We start from the raw sequence: 21,625 nt of genomic DNA, 5'->3' as shown, positions 1-21,625 counted from the left end.
TTCTAATGGAATGTTGTCTACTCCCGGGAGGCCTTGTTTCGACTCAGATCTTTCAGTGCTCTGTCAAACTCTTCACGCAGTATCATATCTCCCATTTCATCTTCATTTACATCTTCTTCCATTTCCATAAATTGTCCTCAAGTACATCACCCTTGCATAGACCCTCTATATACTCCTTCCACCTTTCTGCTTTGCCTTCTTTGCTTAGAACTGGGTTTCCATCTGAGCTCTTGATACTCATGCAAGTGGTTCTCCTTTCTCCAAAGGTCTCTTTAATTTTCCTGTAGGCAGTATCTATCTTACCCCTAGTGAGATAAGCCTCTACATCTTTACATTTGTGCTTTAGCCATCCCTGCTTAGCCATTTTGCAGTTCCTGTCGATCTCATTTTTGAGACGTTTGTATTCCTTTTTGCCTGCTTCATTTACGGCATTTTTATATTTTCTCCTTTCATCAATTAAATTCAATATTTCTTCTTTTACCCAAGGATTTCTACTAGCCCTCGGTCTTTTTACCTACTTGATCCTCTGTTGCCTTTACTACTTCATCCCTCGAAGCTACCCATTCTTCATCTACTGTATTTCTTTACCCCATTCCTGACAATTGTTCCCTTATGCTCTCCCTGAAACTCTGTACAACCTCTGGTTTAGTCAGTTTATCCAGGTCCCATCTCCTTAAATTCCCATCTTTTTGCAGTTTCATCAGTTTTAATCTACAGTTCATAACCAATAGATTGTGGTCAGAGTCCACATCTGCCCCTGGAAATGTCTTACAATATAAAACCCGGTTCCTAAATCTCTGTCTTACAATTACATAATCTATCTGATACCTTCTAGTATCTCCACGCTTCTTCCATGTATACAACCTTCTTTCATGATTCTTGAACCAAGTGTTAGCTATGATTAAGTTATGCTCTATGCAAAATTCTACCAGGTGGCTTCCTCTTTCATTTCTTATCCCAATCCATATTCATCTACTACGTTTCCTTCTCTCCCTTTTCCTACTATCGAATTCCAGTCACCAGTGACTACTAAATTTTCGTCTCCCTTCACTAACTGAATAATTTCTTTTATTTCATCATACATTTCATCAATTTCTTCGTTATCTGCAGAGCTAGTTGGCATATAAACTTGTACTACTGTAAGAGGTGTGGGCTTTGTGTCTATCTTGGCCAAAATAATGCGTTCACTATGCTGTTTGAACCATGGACCTTGCCGTTGCTGGGGAGGCTTGCGTGCCTCAACGATACAGATAGCCGGACTGTAGGTGCAACCACAAAGGAGGGGTATCTGTTGAGAGGCCAGACAAACGTGTGGTTCCTGAAGAGGGGCAGCAGACTTTTCAGTAGTTGTTGGGGCAACAGTCTGGATGAATGACTGATCTGGCCTTGTAACACTAACCAAAATGGCCTTGCTGTTCTGGTACTGTGAACGGCTGAAAGAAAGGGGAAACTACAGGCATCATTTTTCCTGAGGACATGCAGCTTTACTGTATGGTTAAATGATGATGGCGTCCTCTTGGGTAAAATATTCCGGATGTAAAATAGTCCCCCATTCGGATCTATGGGTGGGGACTACTCAAGAGGACGTCGTTATCAGAAGAAAGAAAACTGGTGTTCTACGGATCGGAGCGTGTAATGTCAGATCCCTTAATCGGGCAGGTAGGTTAGAAAATTTAAAAAGGGAAATGGATAGGTTAAAGTTAGATATAGTGGGAATTAGTGAAGTTCGGTGGCAGGAGGAACAAGACTTTTGGTCAGGTGAATACAGGGTTATAAATACAAAATCAAATAGGGGTAATGCAGGAGTAGGTTTAATAATGAATAAAAAAATAGGAGTGCGGGTAAGCTACTACAAAGAGCATAGTGAATGCATTATTGTGGCCAAGATAGACACGAAGCCCATGCCTACTACAGTAGTACAAGTTTATATGCCAACTAGCTCTGCAGATGACGAAGAAATTGATGAAATGTATGATGAGATAAAAGAAATTATTCAGATAGTGAAGGGATATGAAAATTTAATAGCCATGGGTGACTGGAATTCGACAGTAGAAAAAGGAAGAGAAGGAAACGTAGTAGGTGAAAATGGATTGGGGCTAAGAAATGAAAGAGGAAGCCGCCTGGTAGAATTTTGCACAGAGCATAACTTAATCATAGCTAACACTTGGTTCAAGAATCATGAAAGAAGGTGGTATATATGGAAGAACCCTGGAGATACTAAAAGGTTTCAGATAGATTATGTAATGGTAAGACAGAGATTTAGGAACCAGGTTTTAAATTGTAAGACATTTGCAGAGGCAGATGTGGACTCTGACCACAATCTATTGGTTATGGACTGTAGATTAAAATTGAAGAAATTGCAAAAAGATGGGAATTTAAGGAGATGGGACCTGGATAAACTGACTAAACCAGAGGTTGTAAAGAGTTTCATGGAGAGCTTAAAAGGGAACAATTGACAGGAATGGGGGAAAGAAATACAATAGAAGAAGAATGGGTAGCTTTATGGGATGAAATAGCGAAGGCAGCAAAGGATCAAATAGGTAAAAAGACGAGGGCTAGTAGAAACCCTTGGGTAACAGAAGAAATATTGAATTTAATTGAGGAAAGAAGAAAATATAAAAATGCAGTAAATGAATCAGGCAAAAAGGAATACAAACGTCTCAAAAATGAGATCGACAGGAAGTGCAAAATGGCTAAGCAGGGATGACTAGAGGACAAATGTCAGGATTTAGAGGCTTATCTCACTAGGAGTAAGATAGATACTGCCTACAGGAAAATTAAAGAGACCTTTGGAGAAAGGAGAACCACTTGCATGAATATCAAGAGCTTTGATGGAAATCCAGTTCAAAGCAAAGAAGGGAAAGCAGAAAGATGGAAGGCGTATATAGGGGGTCTAAACAAGGGCGATGTACTTGAGGACAATATTATGGAAATGGAAGAGGATGTAGAGAAGATGAAATGGGAGATATGATACTGCGTGAAGAGTTTGACAGAGCACTGAAAGACCTGAGTTGAAAAAAGACCCCTGGAGTAGACAACATTCCATTAGAACTACTGACAGCCTTGGGAGAGCCAGTCCTGACAAAACTCTACCATCTGGTGAGCAAGATGTATGAGACAGGCGAAATACCCTCCGACTTCAAGAAGAATGTAATAATTCCAATCCCAAATAAAGCAGGTGTCGACAGATGCGAAAATTACCGTACTATCAGTTTAATAAGTTATCACAGCTGCAAAATACTAACGCGAATTCTTTACAGACGAATGGAAAAACTGATAGAAGCCGACCTCGGGGAAGATCAGTTTGGATTCCGTAGAAATGTTGGAACACGTGAGGCAATACTGACCCTACGACTTATCTTAGAAGAAAGATTAAGAAAAGGCAAACCTACGTTTCTAGCATTTGTAGACTTAGAGAAAGCTTTTGACACTGTTGATTGGAATACTCTCTTTCAAATTCTGAAGGTGGCAGGGGTAAAATACAGGGAGCAAAAGGCTATTTACAATTTGTACAGAAACCAGATGGCAGTTATAAGAGTTGAGGGGTATGAAAGGGAAGCAGTGGTTGGGAAGGGAGTGAGACATTGTTGTAGCCTACCCCAATGTTATTCAATCTGTATATTGAGCAAGCAGTAAAGGAAACAAAAGAAAAGTTCGGAGTAGGTATTGAAATCCATGGAGAAGAAATAAAAACTTTGAGGTTTGCCGATGACATTGTAATTCTGTCAGAGACAGCAAAGGACTTGGAAGAGCAGTTGAACAGAATGGACAGTGTCTTGAAAGGAGGGTATCAGATGAACATCAACAAAAGCAAAACAAGGATAATGGAATGTAGTCGTATTAAGTCAGGTGATGCTGAGGGAATTAGATTAGGAAATGAGACACTTAAAGTAGTAAAGGAGTTTTGCTATTTGGGGAGCAAAATAACTGATGATGGTCGAAGTAGAGAGGATATAAAATGTAGGCTGGCAATGGCAAGGAAAGCGTTTCTGAAGAAGAAAAATTTGTTTACATCGAGTATAGATTTAAATGTCAGGAAGTCGTTTCTGAAAGTATTTGTGTGGAGTGCAGCCATCTATGGAAGTGAAACGTGGATGATAAATAGTTTAGACAAGAAGAGAATAGAAGCTTTCGAAATGTGATGCTACAGAAGAATGCTGAAGATTAGATGGGTAGATCACATAACTAATGAGGAGGTACTGAATAGGTATGGGGAGAAGAGGAGTTTGTGGCACAACTTGACTAGAAGAAGGGATTGGTTGGTAGGATATGTTCTGAGACATCAAGGGATCACCAATTTAGTATTGGAGGGCAGCGTGGAGGGTAAAAATCATTGAGGGAGACCAACAGATGGATACACTAAGCAGATTCAGCAGGATGTAGGTTGCAGTAGGTACTGAGAGATGAAGAAGCTTGCACAGGATACAGTAGCATGGAGAGCTGCATCAAACCAGTCTCAGGACTGAAGACCACAGCAGCAGCATGCTGTTTGTAGTAGCTTACCTGCACTCCTATTTCTTTATTCATTATTAAGCCTACTCCTGCATTATTACTTATAACACTATTAACAAAGATGACTGTGGGCAGCTAATTAAAAGCATTTTCACTAAAATACAAGTCCTCATTCAAAATATTAGAGCAAGTAATATGAAACCAATTTATATTAACACCTACAAATATCATTAAGGAGTAAAATGTACTCCCACATTAATCTGAAAATTCCTAGAGGAAGTACAGAAGAAGAGAGGGTCATATCAAATACATAATATCATAAAATAAGAATTACTTCAATTTAAGTTGTGCTTACCTTGGGGCACATTTTCCTTCAAAAAGCTCAACAATGAGTTTTGTGCATCTTGAATCGTAATAGTGCTCTTCCTAGAAGCCTCAGTAAGACCTGTCTGAAAGATCTCAAATGAAATGACAATCCATGAAATTAACTACTACTGCAATATTGTTATCAATATTTATATTAAACCTTTCCATGATTTTTAATGCACCACTCATTCATATTGCCCAGTATCTCGTCAGGTTGGTGTATAATCAAATTAGGTCCTTCTTGCACAACATTCAGATCAGCATTTGTTACAATACAGCTGACTTCTAGAATGTGATCTTTAATTGGATCTAAGCCAGTCATCTGAAAAATAAAATAAATCATGAGTCTCCTTGTTTCCCATAAAACGATACATGTTATAGGGAAAATGTAGATGTTGATGAAGGAGCAAGCACATGCAAACATACATTAGCTGAGTCTCCTTGTTTCCCATAAAACGATACATGTTATAGGGAAAATGTAGATGTTGATGAAGGAGCAAGCACATGCAAACATACATTAGCTGAGACTCTGGTAGTATTTATCAGGTAATATGTAAAATAGTTAGTAAATTTTTGCTTAAGTGGGGTAGGACCCAATTTCTTGTCTTATCATATTGTATGGATAGACGAGAGGTCAAACTACATTGAGGCTCAAAGAGTGATGTGCAATGCCCATGGTAAACTAAGACTAAATATAAATCAAGATCATATCATAGAAAAGTAAAGCCATAATCGAGATTAACTTGAACACCACAATACTTTACTTCAAACAGCCCTATTGGGAAGTTTGTCTTTGTTTCCTGAGTGCTGGGCTTCCTGCCTCACCCCACCAATTACCGGAGAACACATGTTTTAATATGACAACTGAACACAATTCTTTCACAAACACAACACAATACCAAATATAAAAGTAATGTTAACAACAAGAAAACATTTTTGGAGTTAACCAGGGACCTGCCCGCCCAGTTAGCTGTGCAGTCTAACACACTGCTTTCCAGCTGGGAAGGCCTGCCAATCCCCAGCACAAATCCGCCTGATGGATTAGTGTCGAGGTCCGGTGTGCTGGCCAGTCTGTGGATGGTTTTTAAGGCAGTTTTCCATCCACCTCAGCGAATGCAGGCTGGTTCCCCTTATTCCGCCTCAGTTACACTATGTCAGCGATTGTTGCACAAACACTTTCTCCACATACACGTACACCATAATTACTCTACCTCACAAACATTGGGGTTACACTTGTCTGGTGTGAGACGTTCCTGGGGGGAGGGGGCGATGGAGTTGGGAGGGGGGGGGGGGGGGTGTCCACTGGGGGGCCGAACCGCACAATAACCCTGGGTTCGGTGTGGGGCGGCGGTGGGGTGAGTGGACTACTGTAGCCTGTTGTTGGTTGTGAACCACTGAGGGCTACGGCAGGGACGAAGCCTCTCCGTCGTTTCTAGGTCCCCAGTTCCATACAATACAATACAATAACCAGGGTCCTATTTCTGAAATTTTTGTAGCCCACTACTTACACCCACAGCCAACATCCTATACACAACAAACCTGGTGTACACGTTTTTCACTAATCACCGTTGGAGATTATTAACACATAACAATGGATAAAAACAATATTTTGAAAGAACATGTTTTCATGAGGAGCTTCAACAATGAATAGGTCAATGAAAAGTGAACAACAGGAAGATTAAGTGTGCCGATCACAACCTGTATTTATCACTTTCACAATCAGCTCTCTACCTCATGACTCAACAGAGCCAGTGTGCTTCAGAAATACAAAGAGTGCAGTCCAGTCAACTCTGTCAAAAGCTTTCTCCAAATCTACAAATGCTATAGATATTTCTTTGCCTTTCTTAAACCTATGTTCTAGGATTAGTATTGTCTCGCATGTTCTGGCATTTCTCCAGAACTGAAACTGATCTTCCCCGATGTCGGCTTCTATCAACTTCTCCATTCTTCTGTAAGTAATTTGTGTTATTATTTTGCAACCATGATTTATTAAACTAGTTTGGTAATATTCACACCTGTAAGACCCGCTTTCAATGAAACTGGAATTATTACATTCTTCTTCAAGTCTGATGGTATTACCCCTGCCTTATATCACACCAGATAGAATAGCTTAGTCACGGATGGCTGTCCCAGGGGTATCAGAAAGTCTGAGGACATGTTGTCTACTCTAGGTGCCTTGTTTCAGGTTACATCTTTCAGTGCTCTGTCAAGTTGTTCTCGCAGTATTGTAACTTCAATCTTATCTTCATCTACGTCCTCTTCCCTTTCCATAATACTGCATTGAAGTCCATTTCCCTTGTATAGTCCCTGTGTATATATTCCTTCCACTTTTAAGCTTCCCTCCTTGCTTATCATTGGTTTTCAATTGGAGCTCTTGATATTCACACAGCAGCTTCTCTTGCCTCTAAAGGCCTCTTTAATTTTCCTTTAGGTGGTATCTGTCTTTCCCCTAGTTATACATGCTTCTGTAGACTCTTGTCTTCTAGCCACTTCTGCATAGTCTTTTCACAATATGCTGACGATATTGCTCACTTACATACACAACCATTCGCTCGATGAAAGATCTGTACCTAAAGACCGGAAAATTTCACACATAAAAAAGAAATAGAAGTAACCTGCTGAAATATAGGTCTGTATCACTGACTCCAATTTACAGGAGGATTTTGGAATGTACACTGTATTCCCACACAATGAAATAACATGAACAAAACAATCTATTGACACACAACCAGCATGGATTCCGAAAATATTGTTCTTGTGAAACAAAAATGGCTCTTTATTTGGATGAAGCAACAACTGCTATCTGCAGGGGATCTAAAGTTTATTCCATGCTTCTAGATTTCCATGAGCCTTTTGATACCATTCTTCACAAGCAGCTTCTCATCAAGTTGCATGCCTGTTGCATATCATCTCATTTGTGAACAGATTCACGATTTCCTGTCAGAAAGATCACAATTTGTATTAACTGACAGTAAGTAATCTAGTGAAACCAAAGTTAGATCTGGGTTCCCAAAGGAAGTGTTAAAGACTCTCTGCTTTTATTAATCTGTATATACAATTTAGGAGACAATGTGAGCAGCACTCTTAGATTTTATGCAGTTTACACACACGGTGTGAAAAGTGGCAATTGATCCTGAACAGTAAAATGTGGGAGTTCCTCTGCATAAATACTAAAAAAATTCCATTATATTTTGGTTAAATCACACAAATTTGAAGCTTGCTGATTTAACTAGACACCTAATAGTTACAATTATGTTCAACTTAAATTCGAGGCATCACAAAGAAAATTTTGGGGGAAAGGTCAATCACATTTTGTGTTTTTCAGTAGAACATGTAGAAGGTGCAACAAATCTACTAATGAGACTGTCTACACTACACTTCTCCATCCTGTTCTGGAGTATGGCTGCACAGGGTGGGATCCTTGCCAGATACAACTGCTGGAGTATATCGAAAAAATGCAAAGAAAGGCAGTTTGTTCGTAACAACTTGATACATGGTACAGTGTGTCAGGGATATGGCAAGCGAGTTGGGTTGGCATTCATTAAAACAAAGGCACTTTTCATTGCAGTGAGATGTCTTCACGAAGTTTAAGTCTACATCACATCTACACTCTGACTTTGTGGTGTGTGGTGGTCAGTACTTTGTATACCAGTGTTACTTCTCCTTTTTCTTGTTCACAGGAAGAATGACTGCTGATAAGCACCCATGTGGACTTGTAACACTCTAATTTTTTTCTTGTTGGTCTTTTCGCAAGATACACATAGGAGGACTTTGTTGACTCTTCTAGGAATGTGCACTCCCTGAACATTGTAACAGTTGACCATACCATAATGCAGAAAGCCTCTCTTTCAGCATGTGAAACTGAACACCTCCTCTGTGCTTTCATGCTTACTAAATGAATCTGTAACAAAATGTCCTGCTCTTCTTTGGATCTTCTCTACGTCCTGTATCAGTCCTACCTGGTATGGATACTACACTAACAAACAGTAGTCAAGTATTAGTCAAGAAGTATTTTGTAAGCTATTTCCTTTATTGGACATCACTTCCTGAGGTTTCTTTGAATGAATATCAGTCTGGCATCTGCCTTAGTCATGATTAACTTTATGTTGTGGTTGTTCCACATGGAACCTCTCATACGCTTACCCCTAGATATTTTATGGAAATAATTGCTTCCGGTGATTGTTTTGTAACTGTATAATAATACAATAAATGGTCTTTCTATGTATTCACAATAAATTACATTTGTTTATGTTGAGTATCAATTGCCACTTCCAGCAATAAGCATCTATTCTCCACAGGCCAATCATCAACTTTCTCCTCCTAATACCAAAATATTTTGCTGACTCCCACTTATACCAAGAGAAATGACCGTCATGACATAAGATAAATCAGAGTTCATAACAAAAAATTTTGGTGTTCACTCTTCCCACATGCTATTCCAGAGTGGAATGGTAGAGAAATAGTCACAATGATTCTGTGCACCCTCTGCCAAACAATTAAGTGTAAATTGCAGTGTAACCATGTAGATATAAACGTGTGAAAGGGAGTTACATTAATAACCAGTAAAATCAGTAATTTTTGATAACAGGTCTCCCTGAAGTACAGTGGTTTATTTATTGCTTAAAAATGAATATGAACAGTCACAACCACAATAAACTTTTTTAAAATATAAGATTACCAGCTTCAGTTTTTTCTAGACCCTGTTCAGACCTACACCATGATGGTACATGGTGGCTGTGAACGGAGTAGGCATTACACCTCCACGAATGCTATGTGCAGTCTAAAAGACTGAGACTGGTGATCTTACATTTTAAAAAAAAAGTTTGTTGTGGTTGTGACTGTTCATATTCATTTTCAGTAAAATTACTTGTTCCACTACAGCTTATATAGCAAATTATCTAAGGAACCTGGTCTAAACTTTTTCTAGTCTCTCTTTTCTGTTTGTTTAATCCTTTGTCTTTCTATTTTTTCCCTTTTTTTCCTGCCATTACCATCCACCTCACTCACAGCCAGTTATTAACTTTCTTTGTGGCACATACTTTCATATTTCGTAGTTAACATTATTTACTTTTTGCTTTACTTGAGCTTTCTTCCCTTGTAATGTTTGTTTCTTTTTACCTTTTTCTTTGTTTGTGAGAATCTTTGTACTGTCTATGCTTTTGTTTTTTTTTCCCAATCATCTGCTTTGCCATCTATTCTCTGCTAGTTCTAACTTCTCACATTCTCATGCACTGATGAGCCAAAACAACATGACCACTACCTGAGTGAGTGCTGCCTAGTGACACTGAGGCCACATGATGTGGCAAAGTAAGTATATAAGCGGAGCAGAGATCAATGGGAATCATTCTAGCGACAATACAGGCCCCAAGTGGCCAAAGGACATTGACAAAGGGCAGACTGTTATGGTCTGGCACCTGGGAACAAACATCTCGGAAACAGTAACGCTGGTAAGCTGTTTGGCATGCTACAGTCATAAGCACCTATGGAAAATTGTTGAAGGGCACTTAAACCACACGTAGGCAAGGTGTTGGACGTCCACACTTGTAACAGAATGTGGAAATCAGACTTGTTGGCACTGTAAAGCAATATAGACAGGCATCTGTGACAGAAGATAAAGCACAATGGTGATGCTGGCACAAATATTTTGGATGACACACCATTCAGTGCATATTGGCGAATGTGGGGCTCTACAGAAGATGAACCCTATGTGTTCCCATGTTGAATCAATGACATCATCAATCAGGGTCACAGTAGGAACGGGATTGTGGAGATTGGACTGTAGATACATAGAAATATGTAACCTGATTGAATGATCACATTTTTTTGCTACACCGGTTCCATGGTTTGTCTGGATATGCCATCATCCTGACAAATGGCTGTCTGCAACAAGCACCAGGTCAGTGGGGGTAGTGTTATTCTATGTGGAACATTCACCTGGGCTTTTGTGGGAGCTGTGGTGGTAATCTAAGGCACCACATCAGCTGTGGACTGTGAACATTATTACAGGCCACCTGTATCTCTTCCAGATAAACGTGCATATTCTGGGAGCCACCATATGGTGCATGGCAGAGGGTACCTTTCCCCACAATTTTCCAGTTCCACTCGCAAAAGAAGCAAGGGAAAAACAACTATCTATATGCCTCCATATGAGCCCTTATTTCTCCTCACATGAAATGTACATTGATGGCAGTAGGATTGGAATAGTTCTGTAGACAGCTGCAAATGTTTGGTCTCTAAATTTTCTCAATAGTTTTTCATGAAAAGAACCTCTTCTTCCTTCCAGGGATTCTCGTGTGAGTTCATGATGCCTTTCCATAGTACTCACATGTTGATCAAATCTCCCAGTAACAACTCTAACAGTGAACTTCTGAATTACTTTGATGCCTTCCCTTACCCCAACCAGGCTGCAATCCCAAACACACTAGCAGTATTGGGACTCACAAGTGTTCCATATGTGGTCTCCTTTATTGATGAGCTACACTTTCCTAAAAGTCTCCCAATAAACTGAAGGTAACCATTTGCCTTCTCTACTAGAGACCTTACATGTCCATTCCATTTCATATTGCTTTGAAATGTTACACCTGGATAGTTAATTTATTTGAAAGTGTCAAGCAGCACACCACTAATACTATATTAAAACATTACAGGATTGATTTTCCTATTTATCTACATTAACTTAAACATGGTGTTTGGAAATACCTGTTACAAAGTAATAGGACTTTTAGAGGGGAGTGAGTGCATAATATTTTAAATTGGAACCTATGTATGAAAATGTACCACATCCATTCTATGATGGTTTCAATTCACATGTGTAGTGGACCCACATCTGCTGCAATTGAAATTGAAGAGACATCAGGTGGGATGGAGAGCATGTACCAGAACATGCTTTGTAAGTACAATGTCTGTGATAACATTGGTGATTGGCACATCGAGCCACTTTTGTAATGCATCAGTACTGTTCTGTATGGACAATATGGTTGGGTCCTTTTCTGTTTTGGAACAATGTAAACACATAATGTTTAAGTGTTAAAACAAACAAATGTGCTTAAGTGATTAATGGATGTTTCGTTATGTTTCCTTTTGAATTGTTACCTAATAGCTGTACTACGCCATGCCTAATTCAATTCATCCTGCAGAAATGGATGAGTTAAACATTTGAATTGAAACCATCATATAATGGAAACGGTACATTTCTGGACACAGGTTCCTATTCAAAATATTATGTATTCACTCCCCTCTACAAGTCTTCAAAGTCTGTATGGGAATTTCCCAACATCCTGTACTTGTCTACATTTAGAGCAAACATTCATTACAGCAAATATATATTCTGTTTAGATCATCCTGTATTCTTCTGCTGTCAGTCAACGACACTTTTTTGTATGCTACAGTGTCATCAGGAAACAGTCGCAGAATGCTGCTCACCCCATCTCATCAGACCGTTCATGTATACACAGACCAAGAGTGATTCTATTACACTTCCCTGGAGCACATCTAACAATAACCTTGTTCCTGATGATCACTTGCTGTTGTTGACAACATACTGGTTTTTATTACTGAAGAAGTCTTTGAGCCTCTCACAGATCTGAGAATCTATTATGTATGCTCAGACTTTTGTTAACAGTCTGCAGTGTGACACAGTGTCAAACTCTTTCCAGAAATCTAGGAATAGGGATCCTGTCTTTTGCTCTTCATCCATAGATTGCAGGATATCATGCAACAAAACGGCAAAGTGAATTTTGCAAGAGTGATGCTTTCTAAAGCCATGCTGATTTGTTGACAAAAGCTTTTCTCTCTCAGGGAAATTTATTACATCCAAACTTAAAATAAGCTCAAGAATTCTGCACCAAACCAATTTTAAGGATATTGGGATGTTATTATGCAGGCCCATTCTTTTAATCTACTTATACACAGGATTCACTTGCACTTTTCCTTAGTTCATTGGGACTTCGCGCTGGGCAAAAGATTTGCAATAAGTGAAAGCTAAGTAAGGGGCCAATGCCACAGAATACTTTCTATTTGTTTTCAATGCTTTCAATTGACACTCTATGCCAGGGGTGCCTTCTGCTATTTCCTCCATATGGGAGACTGGGCAATTGTTGCGTCTGAGTTAGCCCTCTTCTAACTATAGTCTATTGTAGATCACTTGAACAAAAAACTGTGCCCAGTACTGGGAAAATAGCACAGGTCATATCTGTCTGCAATAAGCGTAGTAGAAGTGATCTACAAAACTACCATCCAATATCCTTGACATCAATTTGTTGTATAATCTCAGAACATATTCTGAACTCAAACACAATGAGGTATCTCTAACAGAATGATCTCATCAGTGCCAACCAGCATGGATTCCGAAAACATTGCTCATATGAAACCCAACTTGCAATTTTCTCGTGTGACATACTGAATGTTTTGGATTAAGATGATTAGGTAGATGCTTGATTTCTACAAAGCACTTGCCTCAGTACCACACCTATGCTTATTGTCAAAAGAAGGATCATATGGGGTATCAAGTGAAATACGTGACTGAACTGAGGACTTTTTGGTAGGGACAATGCAACGTGTTAACTAGAATGGAGAGTCATTGTCAGGCGTATAAGTAACTTTGGATGTGCCCCAGGGAAGTGTGTTGGGACCTTTCCACAACTACATCTACATCCATACTCTGCAAGCCACCTGACGGTGTGCGGCGGAGGGTACTTTGAGTACCTCTATCGGTTCTCCCTTCTATTCCAGTCTTGTATTGTTCATGAAAAGAAAGATTGTCGGTATGCCTCTGTGTGGGCTCTAATCTCTCTGATTTTATCCTCATGGTCTCTTCACGAGATATATGTAGGAGGGAGCAATATACTGCTTGATTCCTCGGTGACGGTATGTTCTCGAAACTTCAACAAAAGCCCGTACCGAGCTACTGACCGTCTCTCCTGCAGAGTCTTACACTGGAGTTTATCTATCATCTCCACAACGCTTTCGCAATTACTCAAGCAGTGGGCAAACAAGTCTTCTGTAACCTACTTCCTTTGTTTTTGCATTGCATTTCCTTAGGATTCTTCTAATGAATCTCAGTCTGGCATCTGCTTTACTGATGATCAACTTTATATGATCATTCCATTTTAAATCACTCCAAATGCCTACTCCCAGATAATTTATGGAATTAACTGCTTCCAGTTGCTGATCTGCTATATTGTAGCTAAATGATAAAGGATCTTTCTTTCTATGTATTCACAGCACATTACACTTGTCTACATTGAGATTCAATTGCCATTCCCTGCGCCATGCGTCAATTCATTGCAGATCCTCCTGCATTTCAGTACAATTTTCCATTGTTACATCCTCTCGATATACCACAGCATCATCCGCAAAAAGCCTCAGTGAACTTCCAATGTTATCCACAATGTCCTTTATGTATATTGTGAACAGCAACGGTCCTACGACACTCCCTTGCGGCACACCCGAAATCACTCTCACTTCGAAAGACTTCTCTCCATTGAGAATGACATGCTGTGTTCTGTTATCTAGGAACTCTTCAATCCAATCACACTATTGGTCTGAAAGTCTATATGCTCTTACTTTTTTCATTAAACAACTGTGGGGAACTGTATCAAACGCCCTGCGGAAGTCAACAAATACGGCATCTACCTGGTAACCCATGTCTATGGCCCTCTGAGCCTCGTGGACGAATAGCGCGAGCTGGGTTTCACACGATCATCTTTTTCAAAACCCATGCTGATTCCTACAGAGTACATTTCTAGTCTCCAGGAAAGTCATTATACTCCAACATAATACGTGTTCCAAAATTCTACAACTGATCGACATTAGAGATATAGGTCTATAGTTCTGCACATCTGTCCGACGTCCCTTCTTGAAAACGGGGATGACCTGTGCCCTTTTCCAATCCTTTGGAATGCTACGCTCTTCTAGAGACCTACGGTACACCGCTGCAAGAAGGGGGGCAAGTTCCTTCACATACTCTGTGTAAAATCGAACTACTATCCCATCAGGTCCAGTGGCCTTTCCTCTTTTGAGCGATTTTAATTGTTTTTCTATCCCACTGTCATCTATTTTGATATCTACCATTTTGAATCTGTATGACAATCTAGAGAAGGAACTGCAGTGCAGTCTTCCTCTGTGAAACAGCTTTCCAAAGACATTTAGTATTTCGGCCTCTAGTCTGTCATCCTCTGTTTCAGTACCATTTTGGTCACAGAGTGTCTGGACATTTTGTTTTGATCCACCTACCGCATTGACATAAGACCAAAATTTCTTAGGATTTTCTGCCAAGTCAGTACATAGAACTGTACTTTCGAATTCATTGAACCCCTCTCGCATAGCCCTCCTCACACTACATTTTGCTTCACATAATTTTTGTTTGTCTGCAAGGCTTTGGCTATGCTTATGTTTGCTGTAAAGTTCCCTTTGCTTCCACAGCAGTTTTCTAACTCCGTTGTTGTACCATGGTGGCTCTTTTCCATCTCTTACGATCTTGCTTGGCACATACTCGTCTAATGCATATTGTACGATGGTTTTGAACTTTGTCCACTGATCCTCGACGCTATCTGCACTTGAGACAAAACTTTTGTGTTGAGCCATCAAGTACTCTGAAATCTGCTTTTTGTCGTTTTTGACAAACAGAAAAATCTTTCTACCTTTTTTAATATTTCTATTTACGGCTGAAATCATCGATGCAGTAACTGCTTTATGATCGCTGATTTCCTGTTCTGCGTTAACTGTTTCAAATAGTTTGGGTCTGTTTGTCACCAGAAGGTCTAATATGTTATTGCCACGAGTCGGTTCTCTGTTTAACTGCTCAAGGTAGTTTTCAGATAATGCACTTAAAAAAATTTCACTGGATTCTTTATCCCTGCCACCCGTTATAAACATTTGAGTCTCCCAGTCTATATCTGGCAAATTAAAATCTCCACCCAGAACTATAACATGGTGGGGAAATCTACTCGAAATATTTTCCAAATTCTCCTTCAGGTGTTCTGCAACAACAGCTGCTGAGCCAGGGGGCCTATAGAGACATCCAATTACCGTGTTTGAGCCTGCTTTAACCGTGACCTCCACCCAAATTATTTCACATTTCGGATCTCCGTCAATTTCCTTCGATACTATTGCACTTTTTATCGCTATAAACAAGCCTCCCCCTTCACTGTCTAGTCTGTCTCTGCAGTATACATTCCAATCTGAGTTTAGAATTTCATTACTGTTTGCATTTGGTTTCAGCCAACTTTCTGTCCCTAGTACTATGTGGGCATTGTGGCTGTTTATTAATGAGAGTAGTTCTGGGACCTTTCTATAGACGCTCCTGCAGTTTACTATTACCTCATTAATATTGTTATTCCCTGTTGCATTTTGCCTGCTACCACCTTGTCGCGTCTCAGGAGGCGTCTTGTCGGGCCTAGGGAGGGAATTCTCTAACCTAAAAACCTCCCATGTGCACTCCACACATACTCCGCTACCCTTGTAGCCACTTCCTGCGTGTAGTGCACGCCTGACCTATTCAGGGGGACCGAACATTTCTCAACCCGATAGCGGAGGTCGAGAAATTTGCACCCCAGATCTCCATAGAATCGTCTGAGCCTCTGGTTTAAGCCTTCCACTCGGCTCCAAACCAGAGGACCGCGATCAGTTCTGGGAACGATACTACAAATAGTTAGCTCAGATTCCACCCCACGAGCGAGGCTTTCCGCCTTCACCAACACCGCCAACCATCTGTATGAACTGAGGATGACCTCTGAACCCAGACGGCAGGAGTCACTGGTGCCGACAAGAGCAACAATTTGCAGTCAGGTGCACCCAGTGCTCTCTATCGCAGCCTGCAGGGCCTCCTCCACATCTCGGATGAGACCCCCTGGCAAGCAGACAGAGTGAACACTGGCCTTCTTTCCCGACCTTTCCGCTATTTCCCTAAGGGGCTCCATCATCCACCTTTGCTTTTCATGTTGAATATTAATGACTTTGCAGACAATGTTAATAGTAAAAGCAGGTTTTTTTAGAGATGATGCAGTTGTCTGTAATGAAGTTCTATCTGAAAGAAGCTACATAATACAGGCAGTCTTGATGAGGTTTCAAAGCGGTGCAGATTAGATCAGATCAGATTCAGTTTTCATTTCAAACACCCAAAAATGAAATGATTCTCATGGGTCTGGAACATGTCAGAAAGTATAACATAAAAAAATATAAAACATTTGGATGTAAACTTACTACTCTGATCATTTGTCAGGAGATTGTCAAAATATGTGAATACATTACAGTAAACTGGAACTGATAATATTTACAGAATTAACAGTCTGTCAGAATGAAACATTGCTACGCACTTTTAATAAATTTATTATACACAAAATACCTAGTCTTGAATGTTGTGACCAAGTGCTGTCAAAACTGAAATCTAACAGACATTTTTACTTAAGTTGGCCAACAGTCCCTGTCAAGACATTCATCTACAGAGCAGGAGTTGCCCATCAAAAAGTCTTTCAAACTCTGTTTAAACCGTGCTTTATCTGAAACCAAGTTTTTAATGGTTGCTGGCAGAGATAAGCAACTTGCTTCAAGTGTTAAGAAATGTAAAATTTTGCACTTCACAAAATGAAAAACCTTAGTATTCTATGACTAGAATATCAATAAGTTGGAATTGGCCAACTCATAGAAATATCTGGGTGTAACACTTCGTATGGATATAAAATGGAATGATCACATAGGTTCAGTCATGGGGAAAGCAGGTGGTGGACTTCAGTTTATTTTTAGAATACTGGGGAACTGCAATCAACATACAAAAGAGATTGCTTACAGATCACTCTTGCTACCGGTTCTAGAATATTGCTCAAATGTGTGGGGCCTGTACCAGATAGGACTAACAGGTGATATTGAATGTATGCAGAGAAGGGCAGCACAAATGATCACAGGTTTGTTTAATCCATGGGAGAGTGTCAGAGATACTGAAGGAACTGAACTGGTAGACCCGTGAAGATATGATGTAAACTGTCCCAAGAAAGTCTATTAACAAAGTTTCAAGAGCTGGCTTTAAATGATTATTCTAGGGATATACTACAACCTCCTATATATTGTTCACATATGGACTGTGAGAGTAAGATTAGAATAATTACTGCACACACAGACACATTCAAATAGTCATTCTTCCCACACTTCATATGGGAATGGAACAGGAAGAAACCCTAATAACTGATACAATGGAATGCATCCTATGCCACACACCTCACAATGGTTTGCAAAGTATAGATGTATATGTAGACAGTAGGTCTGTGCAATTCACTGTCTTCTATTGCCACACCAGAGTGGTTGGCAAGTGACTGAACAGAAGTCTTCACCGTATTTACTCGAATCTAAGCCGCACTTTTTTTCTGGTTTTTGTAATCCAAAAACCAGCCTGCGGCTTAGAATCGAGTGCAAAGTAAGCGGAAGTTCTGAAAAATGTTGGTAGGCACCGTCTAAACTAACTTATGCTGTCAAATATATACAGGCATGCTTTGCCGGCACAAAGATAAATACTGGCATCAAAACTTTTGCGTCAGGAAATAAATTTAAAAGAAGTTGGAAGACAAGGTTTTTTTCTCCGCCCCGAGTTTCGACCACTGCATTTTCATTTTCATACATTATCCAACGAAGTAAATATAAATTCCATATTGTTCATCTTCGAATGTAGCAGCCTTTCAAATATTTGTAGCAACATAAATAAATTTCTTTACACACAAGTACCAACAATGTACAAGGCTTTAGGATTGTTGCACGAGTTGATACGCTGGGGCTTATTAAGATTTCACATAGCGGCACCTATTACTTCATGGAATTTTTTGAAACACTTGTTGGCGTTAGTGAACCATAATGAAGTGCTTTCACTATAGTGCCAAATTCAAGAGGGGAGTTATTTCTTTTGCACAACAAAGTTCTAATCGTGCTGCAGGTCTGCGATACGGGATTGATGAGAGCAACGTCAGGCGATGGCGACGGCAGACAGACAAATTATTTGAATGTTCAAATAGCAGGAAAGCATTTAGTGGGCCAAAGTGTGGCCAATATCATGCACTGGAAGTGACTTTAAATGAATTTGTTAAGGAACAGCGTCAGAAATTCCTGCCTGTGAACGCCGAAATTTTAAAAATTAAAGCATGTGAAATTGCTACAGAGCAAAAAATCGAAAATTTTAAGGCTATTCGCAGCTGGATTGATCTGTTTATGAAGCGCTGGGGTTTTTCACTTCGGAGGCGAACTTCAGTTGCACAGAAGCTGCCAAAAAATTATGAAGAAAAACTTGTGGAATTTCAGCACTTCATAATTAGGCGGCGCACAGAAAAGCAATACCTTCTTGGTCAGATAGGAAATGCTGACCAAACTCCTGTATATTTTGACAAGCCGTCAAATTATACGGTTGACGCCAAAGGAAAGAAAGACATAAGCGTTCCTACATCAGGGGGTGAAAAAAAGCGGATGTCCGTCATGCTTGCTTCCACAACAGATGGACATAAATTATCCCCATTCATAGTTTTCAAGCGAAAGACTTTACCGAAATCAGAAGTGTTTCCAAAAACTGTAACTGTATGAGCAAACGAAACAGGGTGGCTTTCGGAGGACATGCGTGCTGGAATTGATTAGGCATGTGTGGAATTGTCGTCCTGGCGCAATGCTTCGTTTACACAGCCTGTTGGTATTACATGCATATGCAGGCCATACATCACCTGCAGTAATACGAAACTTAGAGGAAAGCAAAACGGACTTGTCAGTAATTCCAAGCGGGATGACGTCAATTCTGCAACCACTTGACATCTGTTTGAATAAACCATTTAAGAACAAGCTTAAGCACATGTACACAGACTGGCTTTCGAAAAGCGACAGACAACTGACACCAACAGGATGTGTAAAACGTGCAAGTTTGTCGCAAGTGTGCCAATGGATTTATGATGCATGCAAGTGTGTTCCAAATCAGACTGTGCAACAAGCATTTAAAAAATGTTTGATATCCAATGCACTAGATGGTATGGAGGACGATGCTCTGTATGAAGAAATGAGCAACAAAGAATCGAGTGATAGTGATTCAGAATCATGACTGATAGTTTAGACATTTCATATAAGATGTATTACAAACCTAATAAAATTTTGCTTTAAAATTTCAGCATTTAATTTCTAAGTAGTTTTCATTCTTATTTTATAAGTGTTGCTTCTCTGCATTGCACATGATAGAAAAATGTGGAGAGCTGCATCAGACCAGTCTACGGACTGAAGACTACAACACACACTGCATTTGAAGTTATCACTAAAAATCTACTATGAAAATCCGACTGGCAAGACTGTTTGGGATGTATGTCAATATGGCCAACTTTACATTCTGAATTTTTTCCTACCTGTAACAAGAGATGGTTGCTAATAGGAACTTTTATGAATCTTGAATCACATGCAATATTCTCTTCACCATAAGAATAATACGAATGTAAACATTATGCCATGTATTCTTTCGTGTTTGCTGCTATCTCTTTTAAATCCTGTCTGCCTAATAAACTATGAAACTAGAGTTAGACAACAGCAAATGCAGAAGAATATACATATCATGTATGTTTATATTGGTATTATGCTGAATAGTGATACAGTCAGAAATGAAGCACGGCAACTGACTAGATTTTTAAATCCAAGATGACTCTGATTTCTGTGCAGAATGTAATGTACTAAAGAGGCGTCTGCAAAGATTTTCAAACGGAGAAAAATTTTCGCTAAACCCTCATTCAAAACATTTTCTATCATATGCAGTCTATTATTTGGTTCTTGTTGATCATTATCAAAGGAAGCAGCAGTATAAGTAGCAACAAATAGCAGTCTATTGCCATTGTTTTGCTAATGAGACAATTCCTCTCTTTTTTTTTATTGTAAGCGGCGGTAGCGCACAGAAAAGCAAGCCATACCGCGAGCGATGACAGGTTGTAAACACTCATTATCAGAATGGGAAAAACAATGCATGGCACAGTACAATAATGCATTTTCAGCTTAAAGTGACGTAAACACCTATAACAAAGAGAACGGCACTTATCAGATCAAAGCAAAATAAGCAATCGATTCAAACCAGACGAAGCACGTGAAAAAGAAAGGGTACCCGTATAAATACGGACGGAGCGCATGACGCACAGCAATGGCTACCTGGTACAGCTTAACTGCTAAGCTTACGACTCGAGCCAAACTACTGTAGATGTAACTTCATCCATTCAATCTAAATTGTGTCTCATGTTACAGTGGACTAACTTTGTTTCAATTTGGAGGTGTGGTCTAAAACTTTCCGCTCCCCTTGAATTTTGAGTCTCCAATTTCAGGTGTGGCTTAGATTCAGGAAAATTTGTTTTCCTTGATTTGCAGTCTCATTTTTCAGGTGCAGCTTAGATTCAAGTAAATACGGTCAATCCATTTGATTATTTTATTATAATATTCTTGTCTTCTCAGCAAGAAGTTTCACTTGGGTACAATTGTGGATGTAACTGTGTGCTTCATGGAGCCATATGAATTATCCTAACTTTAGCTTGTGGACATTTACGTGTTCTTTTTCAAACAAAGAATGCAAAAATTTCTGTTTTCTCAGAGTTTTCTGAATTTTGTTATTAAAACACGGTGGTTTTTTTTTACCATTCCTAACTGCCTTACTCAGAAGAAACCAGGTGGTAATAGTTAAAGTGTAGCTAGTCACAGAGGTCCAGTATAGACTGTAATTATCGTAAGGCAACAAAACTTGGTAGATATTCTAACACATTAATGCAGAACTGATTTACACTGTAAAAAATTGGTTCCACTTTTGGACACCAGGTGTAAATCTGGCACTGTG

At 39.6% G+C, this 21,625-nt stretch overlaps 1 protein-coding gene across 2 annotated transcripts in view; it reads right to left on the bottom strand.

Annotated features, from left to right (window-relative positions):
- LOC124776672 (oligoribonuclease, mitochondrial) overlaps window positions 1-21,625 on the bottom strand; it is a 72,928-nt gene that overhangs the window by 21,053 nt on the left and 30,250 nt on the right. For both annotated transcript variants that reach the window (XM_047251776.1, XM_047251775.1), the window contains exons 3-4: window positions 4,979-5,140; window positions 4,808-4,901 (exon numbers count right to left, since the gene is read on the bottom strand). In XM_047251776.1, the coding sequence (XP_047107732.1) occupies window positions 4,808-4,901; window positions 4,979-5,140 (256 nt within the window). The remainder of the gene's footprint in view (window positions 1-4,807; window positions 4,902-4,978; window positions 5,141-21,625) is intronic.

This window comes from Schistocerca piceifrons, chromosome 2, assembly GCF_021461385.2.
Source record: "Schistocerca piceifrons isolate TAMUIC-IGC-003096 chromosome 2, iqSchPice1.1, whole genome shotgun sequence".
Taxonomy (NCBI): Eukaryota; Metazoa; Arthropoda; class Insecta; order Orthoptera; family Acrididae; genus Schistocerca; species Schistocerca piceifrons.
Note: the sequence above shows the minus strand (reverse complement) of the source record. Positions and strands in the feature narration are given on the sequence as shown.